This window comes from Uloborus diversus, chromosome 2 (assembly GCF_026930045.1).
Source record: "Uloborus diversus isolate 005 chromosome 2, Udiv.v.3.1, whole genome shotgun sequence".
Taxonomy (NCBI): Eukaryota; Metazoa; Arthropoda; class Arachnida; order Araneae; family Uloboridae; genus Uloborus; species Uloborus diversus.
Window position 1 is genome coordinate 75340187 of NC_072732.1, and position 18466 is coordinate 75358652.

Consider the following 18466-nt stretch of genomic DNA (forward strand, 5'->3'; position numbering starts at 1 on the left):
GATTATTCTTTATCCAATGACTCTTGTGGCAAGATTTTTCTCCAAGATCGTGCAAAGGTAACTGATTTTGTATGACAACTCTGTGTAGGGTACGCTTCGTATTACCTTAATTTTAGCACTGAAAGAAGCTTTAAAAAAGTGTGATTCCGAAATGATGCACGGATAATCCGCAAACCGGATAATCGGGAGTATACTGTATATTGCATTTGCTGATAAATAACTTTATCGTGATTACAGCTTTGAAGCGATGAGAGTTGAACAAATTTTTACTTGTTTTGGATTGTGCCTCTCCCTGTTTACTTGTTGAGGCAATTTTAAAGAAGTCTGAATTTAGCCACTTTTTCACTTAAAGTTTTCTTTCTTTATATTTGAGTTTATCTTGAATTATTCCTTCTTGCAACTTCTTTACTTTTAAACTTTCATTTTCTTATACTCCTTCCTCTGGAGACAATGTTTCTGTTTATAGGCATTACAGTTTTTTTGGCACTATTGCTGAAATTCTATTGCTGATGCCTTTGTTTAAAAACTTATTTTTCATTGGGGGAAAAGATTTAGAAGTAAAGAAGACAAAAATCTTCATGCGGAACACATAATGTAAACAAATTAGCAAATTAGAGGGCAAAAATATTAACTCCTGCAATAATTAAAACATTATAAAACAATAGACCAAATAAAATTATGGTATTTAATTAGAGTCAGTAGTATTATTAATCATATAACCTCGTGTATCTAAAGGCTAACCTCCCATTCGCCCCTAAAATAACATTAATGTACATAATATACCATTAAAAAGTTAATGTTATCTTGTATTGGCTGTGACGCACATTACGCGTGACTCACGTTACACGTTACAAGATTAATATGCTTATTTTCAAAATAGAATATTTAAAAAATTGCAATTGGTCATAATTTCTTTTTAGTTACATAAATGAGTATAAGAAACAGCAAGATTGTTTTAATTTACAAGCTATAAAATTTATAAATATTAAAAAATTCAATATTTTGTGACTCACTTTACATATAATTCAATGATTTTACAATCAACTCATTTCAAATATTTTTAGAAGAAATTTTAAAACATACTACAATAATTGGCTCCTTGTGGAATGAATTTCTCGGGAAAATGGTAAATAATTGGCACAAAATGACTCAGACAATAAAAACATGCCTGTTTAAAATTGCTTGTAGCGGAGAGAGAATTCCCTTGAATGTAAGCTCATAAAACAAGCCCTCTTACAAAAAAAAAAGTTCATCTGGAGTTACCAGATTCTAACTTGTAAACTTCAGTTAACACTGAGAACATACAAAAAAAAAAAAAAAAAAAACTTGGGGCTTTTTTCAAGATTTTTTTTTAAAACCAAGTTCTCATGTTTTGTGGAATTGCCCTAAAGTCGTTTATAAAAAATGAATGTCGTATGAAAAACGAAATAAGTTCACATGTTTGTTAATTAGAAACATTTATAATGTCAATTTTTTGTGTATTTATCCGAATTTAATTTACTCAGGGTTCATACACTTGTGGTTAAAAAAAATTCCCTGACTTTTCCAGGTTTTCCAGGTTGTTTTTTAAAAATTTCCAGGTTACTCGCTCCATTCAAAATTAAGTTTAAATAGCAATATTTTCAAAATAATTAAAATTGTTTAAAGTAGCAATGCGGAAGAACTGAAACTTTTCTCCATAGATTTAAAAAAAAAAAATCTTTTTTTTTTCTTTCCCAAATTTTAAGTTTTTTTAAACACTTTCAAAATTGTTTTAATTGATTTACTAATTGTTGAAAACAAAGTGCTTCCAACTTATTTTAGCGTTTTCTCGATGTCATGTGTCATGAGTAATATTAGCGTTTTGCTGTAGTGGAGCAGCAATCTTTTAGCATTCGCTTTTGGTCTTTTGGTTCACAATACTCCTTTTTATTTTCTTATTAGTATGTAACACAAAACATATTGAGCAAAATATAAAGCTATTTTTCAGTATAAATATGATTAACTTGTTGCATCGATCGCCATACCAGAAAATGCATAATAACAAAAATCTACATCCGCCGATTATAGGCCAATGCCAATAATCTTTTTTTTCTCTTTAGCTTATTAAAGAATGCTTCCATTAAAAGCTTTCTTTCTAGAAAATAATTAATTTTTAAAAATTCATAATTTGTTGCACATTTTATGTTATTTTAAATAGTTTATATAGAGATAAACATCCAATTCTGTTTTTGGAAGTTTACGTCTACTTCCATCATGCAAACGACCAAATATGGCGACTAAGTGAAAAACTTAAGATAATAAGTAGATTTTTGAATTCGTAGCATAAAAGTAGTTATAAATAATTAATAATCCTTAAAAAACTACAGTTAAGTCAAAATAGTCAGTTTTTAGCACATAAGGGTCTAAAGCAATTAGAATAAAAAAAATTGTTCTGAAGATAAATTTTCGCATTTTTCAAGAAAATAATTATGAATTATCCGAAAAATAAGGCACATTTTGCGTTGTTTTCAATAGTTTGCATAGCAATTAACATCCAATGCTTTTTTCGGGAACTTCGGCACTTAAAAAAAGTCTTGTGTACTTCCATCTTGGGAATGACCAAATATGGCGGCTGCGCCCAAAACTAAGAAGTAATTTTTTGAATTTATAGCATGAAAACAATTTAAAAATAATAAATCTTCATGAAACTAGAATCCAGTGAAAAAGGTTTTCGCACAAATTGCATCCAAAGAAATGAAGATAAATTTAAGTTTTAAGAACAAAATTTTTCATTTCTCAAGAAAATTATTTAAAATAATAATAATAATAATAAACCAATTTTAAGCACATTTTGTGATACTTTCATTTTTGCAGTTAAAGAAAAAATTCCAATTATGCTTTGTTTTTGGAAACTTTGACATTTAAGGATCGTGTCTACTTCTATCCTGTGAGTGACCAAAAATGGCGACTACGTTTCACACGTAGCTTAAAAGACTTTCTGATTTAAAAAAAAAAAAAACGATTTTCCCAGATCCTCCCCACCTCCATTTTTCAGGCTTGTGCTTCCGAAGCAGTAAATTATCCTCTTCCCTGTTGAGTTTGTGCATAATTCTTATTCACCCGAGGAATTATTTTCTTGAGAACTATTGAGGGTCAAAAATGGCGGCTGCGAAAGTTCTTTTGGGTCGCCACTTTTTTAATTGCCAGTTTCATTTTGCCTCAAAATTTTTACAATTTAGGAAAAATAGATAAAAAGGGAGATTAGATCTCATGAAACAAAGTTCCCTGGGAAAAAATTGGAAAAAAAAAATTTGGGGGGCAAATTTGGAAAATTCCCTGACATTTCCCTGACATTTTTAACTGTTTCATTTTCCCTGACAATTCCAGGTTTTCCCGGTTTTCCCGGAGCGTACGAACCCTGTTTACTACAAACTACACTCACAACCTATCTTATTACTTTATAATTAAACGACGAAAATAAACTGCCAATAAGAAAATAAATAAAGAAATATTAAGGAATTCGGAAATAGCCTAAAAAACAGAAGATTAATACTAACTGCTTTTATTAATCACATAAAGCTGTGCATTTTCATATTGTGTTGTGATAGGGTAGGGCAAGAAACAAAATTTCCCAAAATAAATAATTTTTATAATTAAAATGAAAATAAACCAGGTTCTTCCTCATATGTTTTTATTCCATTCAACAACAAATAAAATACAGTTTATAAAAAGAGAACAAGAAATATCACATTTTTTAAAGTCATTATTTTTGATTCATAAAAGAGTTCATTTACAAAACGATATGGCAAGTTATGTACAATATAAATACTACTCAATAAATAAATAAATTAAAACTGGTGCTTATCAAACCCAAAACCAATCTAAATGCAAATTTAAAGTAATACAAAAATTTATACTGTTTCCACAAGTGCTTTGAGATCAGCATCTTCAGAAGTCCTTTCATAATCGTACAAAGTGGCATGCAGCATGATTAAGAAAAAGGAGGCCCCTGCAAAAAATTTGGTCATCTAGGAAAAATTGCATTAAGTATGAAGCAACTGCATATTGTTCTAAAAATTAGTGTAAGTAAAACAATTAACGCATTTTAAACAGGAGCCATATGAAGATCAAAGCTGTCTTCATCTTTAGGACTTTGTTCGATTGCATACAATGTAGCATGTAGCATTATTATGAAAAAGGAAGCTCCTGAAAAATACACAACTGAATGAGTGTATTTGGTTTCAGATACAAGGATCAGAAACATTTATAAAGAATCAAAGACGTTAATTGATAAAAATTACAAAATTTAAAGAAAAGAAAAAGTTTTAGAGGGTTCCAAATCTTTGAAGTTTATATAATCAATGTTGTTCTGCAGTATACTGGCGCCTTATCTCAACATTATTCTAATGCAGCGTTTCTTAATTTCTTCAACAAGTGGAACCCTTTTTACTGTCCACTTTTTTCATAGAACCCCCAGTTTTTTTTTTGTTTTTTTTCCAGTAGTAAATTTTGCATGCAAAACTCTGAAAATGGTTTACTTGCAATATAAGTTAAAATTATTTCCAAATTAAATTTATGAGTTAAAATAAGTGTTCTAAAAAAAACTTAACAAATAAAGGTTTGAAGTCTGAACAAAATTGTGAAGTTCAAAATTGAAAGAGATGAATGGCACTGTTTTGTTTTTGCAGATATGTTTATGAATGAAAGTGAAACTTAAGGCTAGGTTCGGCAAGTTCAGTCCATTGCGTGATTTAATTTTGTCAACACAAAAGTTTAGAACCAAGTTTTGTACACAAAGGTAGTTAGTTACAAATGGTAAAGTACTAAAGCACCTAGTGCCAGGCAAAGGACTGTCATGAGCGAAGAAACCCTTCCAGGAGAAAACTCTGGCTGTGTTAGTATTATTGTAACAGACATTTTTATTTAATGTTGCTTGAAGAATTCTGGTACAATGAAAAGGGGAATATTCTTTATTGTTCAAAATACTACTAATTCTATGGCCACAGTTTATACACTGGCATCCATTTCAGTTGTCTTGAAAGATCAGTAACTGAAGTCCAAGTAAATGGAGTTTAGCTGAATGCCTTACTTGATACGGGCAGCTCACTCAGTTTCATAAATCAGTGTTTTGTAACAAAAAAAAAAAAAAAAGCCAAACTCTAGCAAAATTATTTTTTGGTAGAGTAACCATGGCTAACTCTTCTCAATGTTCTGATGTTACAGCTTGATGTTTAGTAACTGTTAAATTTCAAACCTGTGTATACTGAAGTAGAGTACTAATTATGACAAAGCTTTGTGCAGATTTTCTTATTGGACATTGTTTACTAAAAATTTATTCTTCTCTTGAGATAGATTTTAAGAGCGACAAACCACCCCTTCCCTTAGAAATTGCTCACTGGCAACTGTTCAATAGTCCCTGTGTCATTGTTTTCTAATTTAACACATGACTGTTGACCAATTGCTAGAAAGTCAAGACATCAAACTGAAGATAAAAAACTCATAGCTGCAAAAGTAAGTAAATTACTTGAAGAAGGTGTAATTGAACCAAGTAATTCTCTTTGATGTGCACAAGCATTTTTTGTTAAAGGAAAACACCACAGATCCAGAATGGTTATAGATTATTTACAGACTGTAAACAAATTTACCATGCCCTCTTCTAAAATTGAAGAGTTGATTTCTCAGGTGTCTAAATATAAAATATTTGGTACAATTGAGCTTTGAATAGCTTATCAACAGGTAACTATCAAAGAATTTGAGCGACATTATACAGATTTTGAAGCTGAAGGTAAACAATGTCAATTTCTATGTATTCCCTTAGTGTAACAAATGGAGTTGCTTCATTGTGCCCATTTTCCACCAAAGTTAGAATTGTTGGGCTACTCTATAGCTAATAATTTTTAAAAAAGACCCGATGCTGACAGATTGAAACCAATGCTGCTCTTTCTTTTTGCTGTTTAGCGATTTTGCTTTTCTTGGAGTGGAAACTGAGATTCTTTGCTTACATATTATTATTGTGATGTAGTACTTGGTGTTCTTTCTATGTGCGATTTTAGTTGATTGAAGCTTATATTTAAGTCTCCACTAAAATGTTTCGATTAATATATGTTTCATATTTACTGCAATACAAAAATCAGAAAAATAGGAGATCTGTAATGCCTGTTTTACCTGATCACTTTCTGATTGCCATCAATATAAGCTCTTTGAACAAGCAAGTCTGGCTCATCCCTTCTGTCCATCTCTGGTTCAGCAAGTAGAACCCAGGAGGCACAACAGAAATTAAGTGACTAAAACGTGGGTACTTAAAATGCATGACATTTGAATCCGGTAACAAAGTTTTTCCGAAGTACAAACAGAGGACGGTTTTCCCTGACTACACCCAAAACTTTTTGTGCGGTCTTTTTTTGTGCGAATTTTTTTGTGAGGTATATGAAATTTTCAATCAGTTTGGGACTTAACTGGCGAAATTAGGTATAAAACGGACAAAGTACCATTAAAACGGGCAAAGTTATCTTTAAAACGGAGGATGTTATCTTTAAAATGGACGATGTAATCTTTAAAACGAGCGTTTTTTTTTCATGTGATTTTTTTAAAAATGCAGTCCCCATTCACTGCACAAAAACAGGTTTGGGTGTATTTACTCGATTGTTTGTGTTTTGCTCTAGCGGATGTTTGCGCTGGTCCGAAACTGGTGCTTGATTTCACTAGTGTTCATGTCGTCATGGATTTGATGTAGCTGCTCCTATATCTCAAAGAATTGGAAACAACAACAACAGGTAGACTTCAGTTGTTTGTTATTTCTAAAAACTGTTTTAAAATGTTTTCCATTTCTTATAAATAAGTTAAGCTTCTTCTTGTGAAGTAAAAATAAACTAAATTTAAAAAAATCCAAAGCAAATGTTAAACATGTTCACAATTTTTTAATGTTATTGTCAAAACAAAATTAGTTTTTAAACCAGAAAAAAAAATCACATACCTAAAATCCAAAACACAACCTGACCAGCTCCAGCCAGATAAAATAGAGGAAAAGCAGCAATGGAAACTAAAGAATACTGATGAGCTAACGTTAATTTATGGCCTGAAAATATTCAATGAAAATTATCATTTGACACTAAAAGAAAAAAAAGTAAAGAAATGAATAAATGAAATAAATAAATAAAATACAGGCAATCAAGAAACTTTTGAAGTCTTTTTCCCCCACAACAGAATAAATGTATTGTCTGCAGCAGCAGATTTATGCTGCCACAGATATTACGCAAGAAAATAGGATACTTTAAAGATCAACACATTTTGAATACATTAGTCTAAACCAGAGTTTCTCAAACTGTGGTCTGCAGACCCCCGGGAGTCTCCAAGTCTATGCCAGGAGGCTCGTGGTGCTATCCAGCTAAAAAGTTAAATATAACTGAGATTGAAGGATGCATATGGATATTTTAACTCAAAAAGAAAGCACATTTATGAGAAATAAAAAAGCTCTTGCTTGAGTATATGCAGGACGCTGCAGTCCCCCCCCCCCCTCCCGGAACTCTTGGGTGTGAACACACTACACATAAATTAATTTTGTGTACATGGCGAAGTTCACAGTGTTACAAAACTATCTTAAGTAAATTGCAAACATTGAGGCACATTTTTACAGCTGGAATATCATACTTCAACTAAAACTTTTGCTACAAATTTTCAACACTAAATTTAATAGTCAACATTCAAAATTTCAAGCAAAGGCTGAACTAGTTCAAATGCTATAGTTTGCAGTTGATTTAATAATTATGGAGTAGCAATGTTTAAAAAATTTGTTGCACAATATGCTTGCGTTTATTCAGCAAAATCATTTGAAGTGAAAGAAAACATTTGATGCTTGAGATTTTCATTCAGTTACCAAATTTTGGGCAATTATCCTTTTATTCTGGCCAAATGGTCAAGGTCTAAAATATTTAATGCTCAGAATACATTGATATTATTAGCATACTTCATACTGTATTGATCCCTCACTTGCTGAACTCTGTTGATGTATTTAGTATGTGGTGAACTGATGAACAAGAGTGGTGAGCAAGGTTGTAGCACTGGTACAAATGAAATTAGTTGATGTTTTTTTCCATATTAATGGTAAGCATAGTTTTTCTACTATTATAATTATATTCAAAGCATCAATAATGCATTGATTGCAAAGAATGAAACTGCTTGATGTTTCCGAGAACTGGTAACCAATAGCAAGCAGAGGGTGGTGACTCCCTATAATGGGGTCGTTTCCAAAATTTTAAAAGTATTTTTTTCCGAAAGAGCATGCTTTAAAACAGGGCTGTCTAACTGCAAAGAGCCCACGGGCCAGAATTCCGGTCACTGATCACCTGGCGAGCGGCAGTTTGAAAAAGTTGAACAATAACCTCTTACCTCTTATACAATCAAAATTAATAGTTGAATTATTAATTATAAAACAATGAAACAGAATGATTATAAAACAATTTGCTTACATTTTCATGGGAAAACTGAGTCAGATCCAAATTCTTTACAAGGGCAGGAATAATTTTTTAAATAATTTGACAAAGTTTAATATTTTTAACAGTTATTTTAAACGGCGCAATTTCATTAATTATGCTTTTGCATATAAAATCGCACATGATGAAATGCAATTCGCTGAAGCCGTTAGCAGAGCGCAACATTTAATTCGCATCTTTACTCATGTGTACTGGCAAGGATACGGTTGATAGTACACATAGAGAGCAATATTTAATTCGCTTCTTGATTATCATAACATGGAAACATAGTAGACAGATGCACCAAAGTACATCATTTGTGACATCAAAAAGACCACGCCTTATTTTCAAAATTGGATATTTTAATAAATTAATTAAAAATTAAACATTGGGAAAATGAAAGTTTTTTAATCACTCCATTTTTTTTTTTTTTTTTGCTTATTCTATCAATTTCAGTAACTAAAAGTAGTTCTTTTGACTGAAGGAAGCAACCCTATTGAGGCAAACTGAAGCAGGCATCATTGTGACACACACACAGCATTACAATTCTGCCAGGGTAGGTTCGTCCGAATCATAGTTAATAAATAAAACCCTAATACGCCATAAAAATATTACGTATATGAAAAATTAACACACTTAAACTAAATTAACAGTGTTTTGTTCACTAACTTCAAAAGTCCATTTTTATTAGTAAACTTGTAGAAATTTGGTGACAACATTTTTGTTTCTAAACGAATAGAATTTTACTTCCATAACTCAAAATAATAATGTAAGGGACAAGATTTCTGAAAAATATACCAAAACAAAGAATGAATAAAGTTAAAGTCAAAAAAGCATAAAAATATATTAGAAAAAATAGATTTAACTGTAGGGGCATTCCACGGTATTTTTGACATTATGTAGAGTCCGTAACGTGACCTTTTTTTGCCATAACTTTTTAATTTACCGCATGATTTGCAAATTATTTTAATTTGAGCTGGTGTGTTGGTAGGAAAATATCAAAATAAAATAATATGCTAATCAAACAGTAAATTAAAAAGTTATGGCAAAAAAGGTCACGTTACGGACTCTACATAAATGTCAAAAATACCTTGGAATGCCCCTGTATCAAATCATTTTTATTTGCAGGCTCCAGGGGTGTGGGGGGGGGGGGGACAGGGTCCGCACAGTGCGTAATTTTTCGGGAAGGGGTCCGCGGAGTTCTGAAGTTTGGGAGCCTCTGGTCTAAAGAATTAGGTTCTCTGAATAATAAGTTCATTGAATGTCTTTAAACTTAAAAATTGTATAACTTAAAACATTGGTTGAATCATCAAACTAAAAAGCATTTTTCACTTACCAAGAAGAGAAATTTCTTTGGCTTCACTTCTTATTTTTACTATGTAACATGCACCTAACAGGGCAGCAATTGCAATCAAAAGTAAAGGAGAGGTCAAGCTGAAATTAGCATAAAAGGAATATAAACAGTAGGTAGAAATAGTTGCATCAACTACAGTCAATTCACAATGACTCGAATTTGAAGGGACCCACGAAAAACTTTGACTTATGGGAAGTTTGAATTACCACTAGTTACGATTTTTGACATTTTAATATTAAAAGTCATCGAGTATTTTAATTAATATGTATATATAACAGACAAAATTATCGGACATAAAAGTTTTTAAGCAAATGCACAGTTTAATCAAAAAATTGAGAAAACATCAAAAGCATGGTTTTGATTTCAATACTGTTGGAGCCACTTGAATAAAGCTGATTCTAATTCAGGAAAGTTGCACATCTTCATTTGTTTCAAATTCAGGTTCATGAATTCTACTGCTTTAGAAGTTTCTCTTTTAGTTTTAATATCATTGACGGAGTATTTGCTTAGACATCTTTAATAGTAAAGAAAACTCACCCTGTCTCTCAGGAACTTATCAGCAACTGATCGAACTAAAGAATGAAGGGGAACACATCTTACCTTAGGTTAGCCTTTGAATAAAGGTACAATTAGTTGACTTGACAGCTTGAAAGCAAATTCGTAGTCTAGCAACATGTCAAAGTGTAAACAGTGCAGTACAACAAAAGAAAACAATCTAACTCATTTCTGCACATGTAACTCCATTATTCTTCTTGCTTTAGAGGTCTGTTGTGCAGGAATAGCAAGTGAAGATGAAATATTTTTTCTCCTAAAGTCATTTGTTTCTTTTTTTTTTCGTTCTTTCGAAATAAATTTCGAGTCAGCTTTGAAAAAACTTCCAAGTTAACGAAAGTTAACTTCGAGATATTGAGAATAATTAGCATGGAATTAAACACAAAGGGGTCGGGACTTGATAAAAATTTCGAGTTATGGTAATATTCGAGCTATCGCAAATTGACTGTATTTATTTCAACAATTTTTATTACAGTCATTTTGAAAAAATAAAAATAAAAAGAAAATCTAGTCTTTAGTTGAGTGGTGTGAAAGTTGCATTGATCTTTATTTCATAACATAACATTGTTTGAGCACTATTTTTCTTGAAAGGACAATAATTGTTACTTCCTTCTGCAAACATGAAAGACTGAAATGTTTAGAGTTAGATAAAAATAATGTTAAATATCCTGCATCTAAACTTCAAAGAGGATTGTAGAATGTACTGAGGGCAAACATTTCAATTCCTGTTAAGGATGCAAAAAGATGCATTTCAACTCATAGATGATGAAAACAGAACAGAGAGACAGTCAAAAATCAAAAACAGACTTCTGAAAATTGTTGGAGAAAAAGAAAATAACACAAAACTTATAGATTAAAAGAAACAAATATAAAAAAGGGGGGGAAAGTGATCAACTCTAAAGACATCTCTGTGCCACATTTCTCTTTTTTCTTCATTTCTGTCTCAATAAATTTATTAAAATAAAAATCCTCTTTTAACATCAGCCTGCTACAAAACAAGATTAGTAATTTCATCAAAACTCATAAATGATGGGCGAGAGGGGAGGGTATCGGAGAAAAAATTGGAAAAGTATCGATTTTTGGGGTAAAGAGAAATTTTCCTTAAAGAAGAAAATTGCAGATACGAGGAAGAATCTCATGGCTGTATTAAAAAGAAATGAAAATGTAAACAACTAAACACTTAAGGTAAGACAAAACAACATTAGAAGAAGCACAAATTTGCAAATGTGCTTCTTCTAACGTTGTTTTGTCTTACCTTACTGTTCAGCACAAAGGTATTTCTTTATCTTAACTAAACACTTGTTCCTTTAAAATGCAGTATTTTCTTTCAATGCAAAATTAAAATTCAAGTAAAAATATTTTGAAAAAGAAATAGATGTGAATTTGTGATCATCTATAATATTTTACACATAAAATAATGTACATGATCTCTTCTCATAGATACTCTAACCAGTAGTGTAACTATGGGGTCCAGCCCCCCTGGCAAACTAAAGAAATTGCGCCTCCCACCGGGTCGCCCACATTGAACGTCACCAGAGGTCATTGTGATATTTTGATTAATTGATTCAACAAATAGGAGGCAGCATTGTAATTTTTTTTCTTATTTTCTTTTTTAGAATTGTTTTCAATGACGTCCAATGTTCCTTCTCAGTTAATGTTATGTATGTGTATATATATATATATATATATATATATATATATATATACTAGAGGACCCGACAGACGTTGTTCTGTTCAAACTGTTCATAAGTGTTTAAACCATTTTGTTGAAAAAAATTAGTAAAAAGGAAATGTTTTAAGCTGCTATCAGAATGCGTATATTTATTACAACTTGATTTATCTAATGCCCACTAAGCAGTTGCTTTATTAACTATTTCTTCTCCGGTACTTGACGGTTTGTTTCTTCCGCCATACTCAAAGGATAAAAAGTGTCCTAAGATATTAAGTGTAGAAAACTAACTACACATCTAAAACAAACAGGAAATCCCGCTGCAACATCCCCCATATGAAAAAGAGTAAAACAACCGAAAGGATTTCGTTTAAAGAAATGATAAAGATAAAAACAATTCTCTAAATTAGCGAAAATCACTCATCCCTCCCATCTCCCTCCCAATGTACAATAAACATTCTTCAACTAAAATGACTAAAAACTCTTTAAAAAAGAAAAGCAATTCTTCACAATTTGAAATATTTCGCCAAATAAACAAAAAATGCAATATATTACATTAACAGTAGCTTTAAAATGTAAACAAATGATCACGCAACTCTGTTGTTTATAGCCAAAGTCACCAAGCCACCACGTTATTGTAATTCAGTCGATCAGTGAGCGAAGCCAACTCTGACCGATTAGCAGTCCAATCTTTTGAACGAAAACTTTTAAAACTTCATATAATGCCTGATTTGTTCTTTCCACCAATGATAAAGACCTTCCACTACACTGATCTTTTGTATACAAAACTAACCTGTCGTAGTTTATCTGGACGAAAATAAAATTTGTTTCGTCTTTAAATTTCATCATCTTTTCCTTTAATAGTGTACTGATTAGTTTAATAATCCTTAAAATATTCTTGGCATTGGTGCCAAAACTCAGATGGATTTCAGCCGAGAAACAAATGTTGCTAGGTACGGTACTTTCTGATCATTTGGTTAGGAAAACCTAAAGCACCAATCTGGTTAAATGGTTCAACTACGACGACAGGACACACGTTTTGCGTGAACCTTCCAGTACTTTACTTTAAAATACATCTCGGGACCTAAAATCGTTGCTTTCAGGAAAAATGTGAAGGCTTCACTCTCTCTCTACGTTTTATCTATTCTGACATATCACAGTAGGAAATTTCATTACAAAAAGCAGAGCTGGGTTTCTTTGGCAACGTGTTAAATATTTATTTCAGTTCTCGCTCAACAATAGGTTAAAATAAATATTAATCATTTGGGAGATATAACCATCTAATGTTTAAATTAATTAATTAATTATCAAAAACGTTTATGATTCGATCCATCGCGCTTCGAAACCATGCTTGCCACAACTTAATTGCACACAAAAAATTTGATCAAAATCGGTCCAGCCGTTTAAAAGCCTTATGGTGACAAACGTCCGCACAGAAGATTTATATATATATATATATATATATATATATATATATATATATATATATATATATATATATATATATATACCACCTCTAGCTCTTTTTCTTGCGAGTTTAAAAAAAAAATTTAAAGCATTTTTCAAATTCTATAATAAAAAGAAAAAGAAAAAAAATTTCTTAATGAGTCAAAATGCCGTCCCCTTGGCTGCTGCGCCCCTGGCAAGAGCCACTCCTGTCAACCCCTAGTTACGCTACTGACTCTAACCATAGGTTTGAACTATATTTTAGGAATCATACTTACAGACAGTAAACAATTAGTCCTATGAACACAATAATGTAATTGCTCTGAAAATATTCTATGTTTCGCACAACACGACTGGTACATTTGGGAAAAGAAGGAGGTAGATGAAACATTTTGAAATCTAAAAATTGTCCCCATGGCCGAATATTTTCTTTTCTTTTCAAAAGCCATTCCTTAGCAACTGGACTACTAATTGGCAGGGGAACAACACTCATATTTAAGTCAGTTTAATCCTGCAAATAAACAAAGCAATAAGTAAAAGAATTAAACAAAGAATGGAGAAATCTATCTGAAAACAAAGTAAAATATCATAAGTTAGATAAGCATACAGCAGAATTTTTTACTGATTTCTACTAGAAATTCAACAAATATTGTTACGAATAGAGCTCCATCTTTCACACTTTACACTATATTGCACCAAAAAATATTATCTTCAACCATGGGCGCCCATATGCAAAACTTTAAGGGGGGGGGGACATTTTCCCCATGGTTTAGCAGGATAACCATGGAAACCAATTTCAGTACAGATTAGAGTTATTAAAATTTGACATTTTAAATAACTTATTCATTAATGGCTGGAGAAGAAATGTTTTTAAATTTTTGAAAAAAAAAAAGTAGTAAAAGCAAGATAGTTCTAATTATCTTGGGGGGGGGGAGGCTTTAACCCTCACTTGCCCTCCTATATAGGTGCCCATGTCTTCAATGCTACAATATTCTCAGACAGCATGTCTTCTCTCAAAACGATAATGGACCCTATACATACTCAAAGTTAGTCAGAGACAATCAACCCTCTGCAGAGAACACCCAAATACATGGCCTGATTTAAAAATTTTGGGACTGTAAGCACAAGAAATCTGCAGGGCCCCCCTAGACTTGCAGAACCGAACATGCTCAATCGCACATCCTTTTGACATTGCAGAGGTTCCCATTCCCCAAGAAAAATGGCATACCATCCAAAAAACTGACACCTCTCCCTTAAAAATCAGTGGTGCGACCTGCACCATTGATTTTTTTTTTTAGGTTGATCCCATTGACGTTTGCATGGCTATAGGCTGCAGTAAACCACAGGTGTAAATATAGAGGTAAGTGGTATACCTCAGACATATGTGTACCTTGGACCTAGACTCTTATAGCTCTGCTCATTAAAATACAGTACAACCTCGATATCTCGAAGCTCTCAGGACAGGAGAAAAATTTGAGATATCGAGTTATCAAGGCTTCAAAAAAATTACACTTGTAACTCTCACAATTACACACACGTATGCTATATGCATTTATTTGTGTGCTATGGGACTACTAAGTATTCATTTGGAGTATGCTGTTGAGTTTTTGGTCTCCTTATCTCAAGAAAGATAATTTCTTTATTGGGAAGGGTTAAAAGAAGGGCTACTAGATTAATAAGGGGACTTTTAGATTTAAATTATGATAAGGAATCAAAAGGCTAAGCATGCATAGCAAGGAGCAAAGGAGAGTAAGAGGGATCATGATTCAGTTGTTTAAATTTATCAAAATGAAAGATGTTAAAGAGTTAAATTTTGCACGGACATCAGGGCAAGGAGTAATTTTTTTAAGCTATTCAAATCTCAGGCTAACCTGAAAATTAGGGAATTTGTTATTTTAGAAGGGTAGTGGGCAGTTGGAACAGCTTGTGAGAGGCTGTAATGAGAAAGAGGGGGGGGGGGCGGGGGTTTAAGACCTTTAAGAGTACCATTCATCTTCATTGGGCAGTAATTAATAAGATAGGAAAAACCTAGCTGGACCCAGCTCCAGTTTCTGGTTGTCACATTTGAATGTATACTTGTATTAAATGAAAACTATTTAAAGAGGCATTATAAAAATTATCTGGGGGATATTTCAATAATTGGGAATCTGGCACGGTCGCCAAATTTTTTGCGATACTTATTTATTTTGGCAACCCGCTTCCTATCTGTCGCTTTATGGTAACCCCACGAGTCCAAATATTTCCCTATTTTTTTCCCTACTAATAATCTAAAGGATTTGATTAAATTTTTGTAAATGTCGCGAGTAATTAAATTCGTGAAATAAATTACCTTTTGAGCAAGAGTTATTTTAATTTGATCTTAGCTGAATTTTCACAGCATTAATATTCGAAGTTCTTAACTTAGTTACTCCTGCATAATTCTTAATCGTTTTGCAGAAGTTCGGATATACTTGTAAGTTTACTTTTTTATATTCGTTGATTTAGTTCATTTTTAATTTTTCCTGAATTTATTTTAATTATCGAATTTTGGCCCTAGATGGCTAGTGGTTCCCGAGACGATTTGCATCCTAAATTAAGGCACTTTAATATTATTTCTTGGAGCGGACTGCTAGAATCAGAAAATGTAGCCCTGAATTTTTTCACAGAGATGGGGGTTGCCCCTGACCCTAATGAATGTCCTCCTTGTTCTTGTGGAAAGGAAATGCATGCCAGAAAAGACAAGAACAGAAAATTTGGTTTCTATTATTTCTGTCGACCATGTATTAAGAAGGTATTTCTTTTTCTTCCCCTCTTTTAGTAGGTTACCTTACTTGATTTTTTGCTACTTCTTCATCATCGGGCTTACTATAAATCTCAAACTCTCACACAGATTGCAGCCAAGTTATTAGGGGGAAAAAATCGGTAACTGAGATTTTTGGTGACTTTTCTAACTGTCGCCAGGTGATTGGATGCCAAAGGCTAATGTTAAATAGACTGCCAGAAAATAACGCTAAAAAGCTAAAGTTTAATGAATATTTTAACATTATTGTGTTATAGAAATGCTTAAAGGTTACAATAGTAATATTTATATGCAGTGGTAAGCCTGGTAATGCGTAGCTAACGATTTCTCGCTAAATTTGGTGTACTTGTTTTAGATTTCTCCCGCCAAGAACACCTTTTTCGATGGTCTGCGGTTGTCTTTTCGGGAGATTTTGGTGGTTATTGTGGCATTTTTAATGAAGTTTCCTCTAACGCAAATTCTGGAGGAGGTGCGTGAGTTTCGGTGGGAAAGTGAAGTCAAAAATCCTATGATGTCCACTGAAACCATCGTCAACTTATTCAGCTACATGTGAGAGGTTGCTGAAGTCTTTTCCTCCCACCATTCCAAACTTCTAGGGGGAGTAGGAAAAACCATTTGTTTAGACGAGACGTTCCTTACGATTAGGAAATATAATCGAGGAAGAATTACACCTAATATGACTCAGGTCGTACTAGGAATCTATTGCAAGAATGTGTTTTAGATGTTTCCACTATCGATCATTTTATGTAGTGTGCACGTTTTGCTTATTCGTTTCTCCTTATCTTTCTAGGGATGATAAAGAAGGGCTTTTTTTCCTTGTAAATGGAAAGAGTAAGAGAGATTTGTGGCCCCTTATTAAAAAGCACTGCCACCCAGATACCAGCTACATATGTACTGATGAGGCGAAACAGTATTTTAACGTTAAAAATCTGTTTCCCGATGCGGTTCACAAAAAAACGAACCATAGCAAGGGTCAGTTTGTAGACAAAAAAGATCCCACAAATACGATCAATCCCCTTGAAAATGAAAACAGGATCCTAAAAACAACCCTAAAGTCGTGAAGGTCGATGCCAATGCTTCGCCAATATATGGCACTGCATTATTATCGGCGTTTCCGTCTTCAGGGTTTGGCAAACAATGGCGCTCGACTTGATCGATTCCTCAAGGACATCGCTGCTTTACGGCAAACAAGGGTTAGAAATGCAATATATTGATCCCCCAACTGCTGAGTCTGAAGGAATTGAGCATTTGATGCCGAAATATTGAGTTCCGACAGATTCTGGTACAGAAGATTTGGAGGGAGACATTCCCTTTTTTGAAGAAGATGATGATGATCCGGACTTTGATCCGTGCCAAATTTGAAATATTTTTTCTCCAAAAAATATTGGTGATATTTTTTTTTCATTTTATTATTAGCAAATTCGTATGACCTACTGCAATGTAAATAGTGGTCATTATGTTCTTTGTTTAAAAAGTTGTAACTTTTTAAACTTAAAATTAAAAAAAAAATGTTTAAATGTGAAGATGTTGTCCTGTTGAATTGTCTTGGGAAAATGGTTGTATGATTTTATAGATAATAACTGCTTAGATTACATTGAAATTCATTATTATCTTGTTTTCTTTCTTTTACATAAATCTTGTTGAGCCTTTAAAATCATTTCAAGTTTTGGTAAATAAAACCCTACGTTTTTCTCTTTGTTTACGTTTCGGAAAGGAAAAATTATCCCCGCGCATGCATTGGTGCCAATGATTTGACGCCAATAGAAAATGATCGCCAGATTCCCAATTATCGAAATCTTCCCATTATCTGGCCCTTCATGATTAATTTGTCGCAAGGAACATTTAAAAAAAAACATCATTAAGAAACAGTACAAAATGACAATGAAATCTTCAAAAAGAAATAAGGAATTTCAGCTGAAATTCATACAATTATTAGTTATACAAATCTCGACTCGCATGGCTGAATGAGTACACAAGTTAATATGAAATTTTTTTTAAAGTTAAAAATTTAGACATTCCATTCTAAAAAATAAATGAAACTTAGCTAACTCAGTTAACCATTATGATTCAAAACCAATAATCTTATTTGCTTACGTTTTGTTGACATACGAAAGAAAAGAAAACAATTCACACGTCGGTCAATGCAGGAACGATCCTGGGTCCATGGTTACCATATTGGCAATTTCATCTATTTCAAGGCGAGTTCTTATCAACATGACGAACATGATGCCAAAAAA

At 32.6% G+C, this 18466-nt stretch overlaps 1 protein-coding gene across 3 annotated transcripts; it reads right to left on the reverse strand.

Annotated features, from left to right (window-relative positions):
* Positions 1 to 3646: 3646 nt before the first annotated feature.
* LOC129217107 (prenylated Rab acceptor protein 1-like) lies at positions 3647 to 18358 on the reverse strand. 3 transcript variants are annotated; one of them, XM_054851355.1, is made up of 5 exons: positions 18324 to 18358; positions 13729 to 13961; positions 9766 to 9863; positions 6935 to 7036; positions 3647 to 4167 (listed from the first exon to the last, which is right to left on the reverse strand). In XM_054851355.1, the coding sequence occupies exons 2-5, from the start codon at positions 13941 to 13943 to the stop codon at positions 4067 to 4069; spliced, it is 516 nt and encodes a 171-aa protein (XP_054707330.1). In that variant the 5' UTR covers positions 13944 to 13961; positions 18324 to 18358; the 3' UTR covers positions 3647 to 4066. The 3 variants fall into 3 exon arrangements, with proteins under 3 accessions (XP_054707330.1, XP_054707331.1, XP_054707329.1); XM_054851356.1 differs by lacking the exon at positions 18324 to 18358 and adding an exon at positions 18157 to 18307 and having other exon boundaries at positions 3647 to 3970; XM_054851354.1 differs by lacking the exon at positions 18324 to 18358 and adding an exon at positions 18157 to 18307.
* Between the last annotated feature and the right edge of the window lie 108 nt (positions 18359 to 18466).

Coding starts and splice junctions, on each gene's coding strand:
- LOC129217107 (XM_054851355.1), bottom strand. CDS start 13,943: ATGAGTGTTGTTCCCCTGCCAATTAGTAGTCCAGTTGCTAAGGAATGG. Junction 9,864..13,728: donor GGACTAATTGTTTACTGTCT/GTAAGTATGATT, acceptor TGCTAATTTCAG/CTTGACCTCTCCTTTACTTT. Junction 7,037..9,765: donor CAAAGAAATTTCTCTTCTTG/GTAAGTGAAAAA, acceptor GAATATTTTCAG/GCCATAAATTAACGTTAGCT.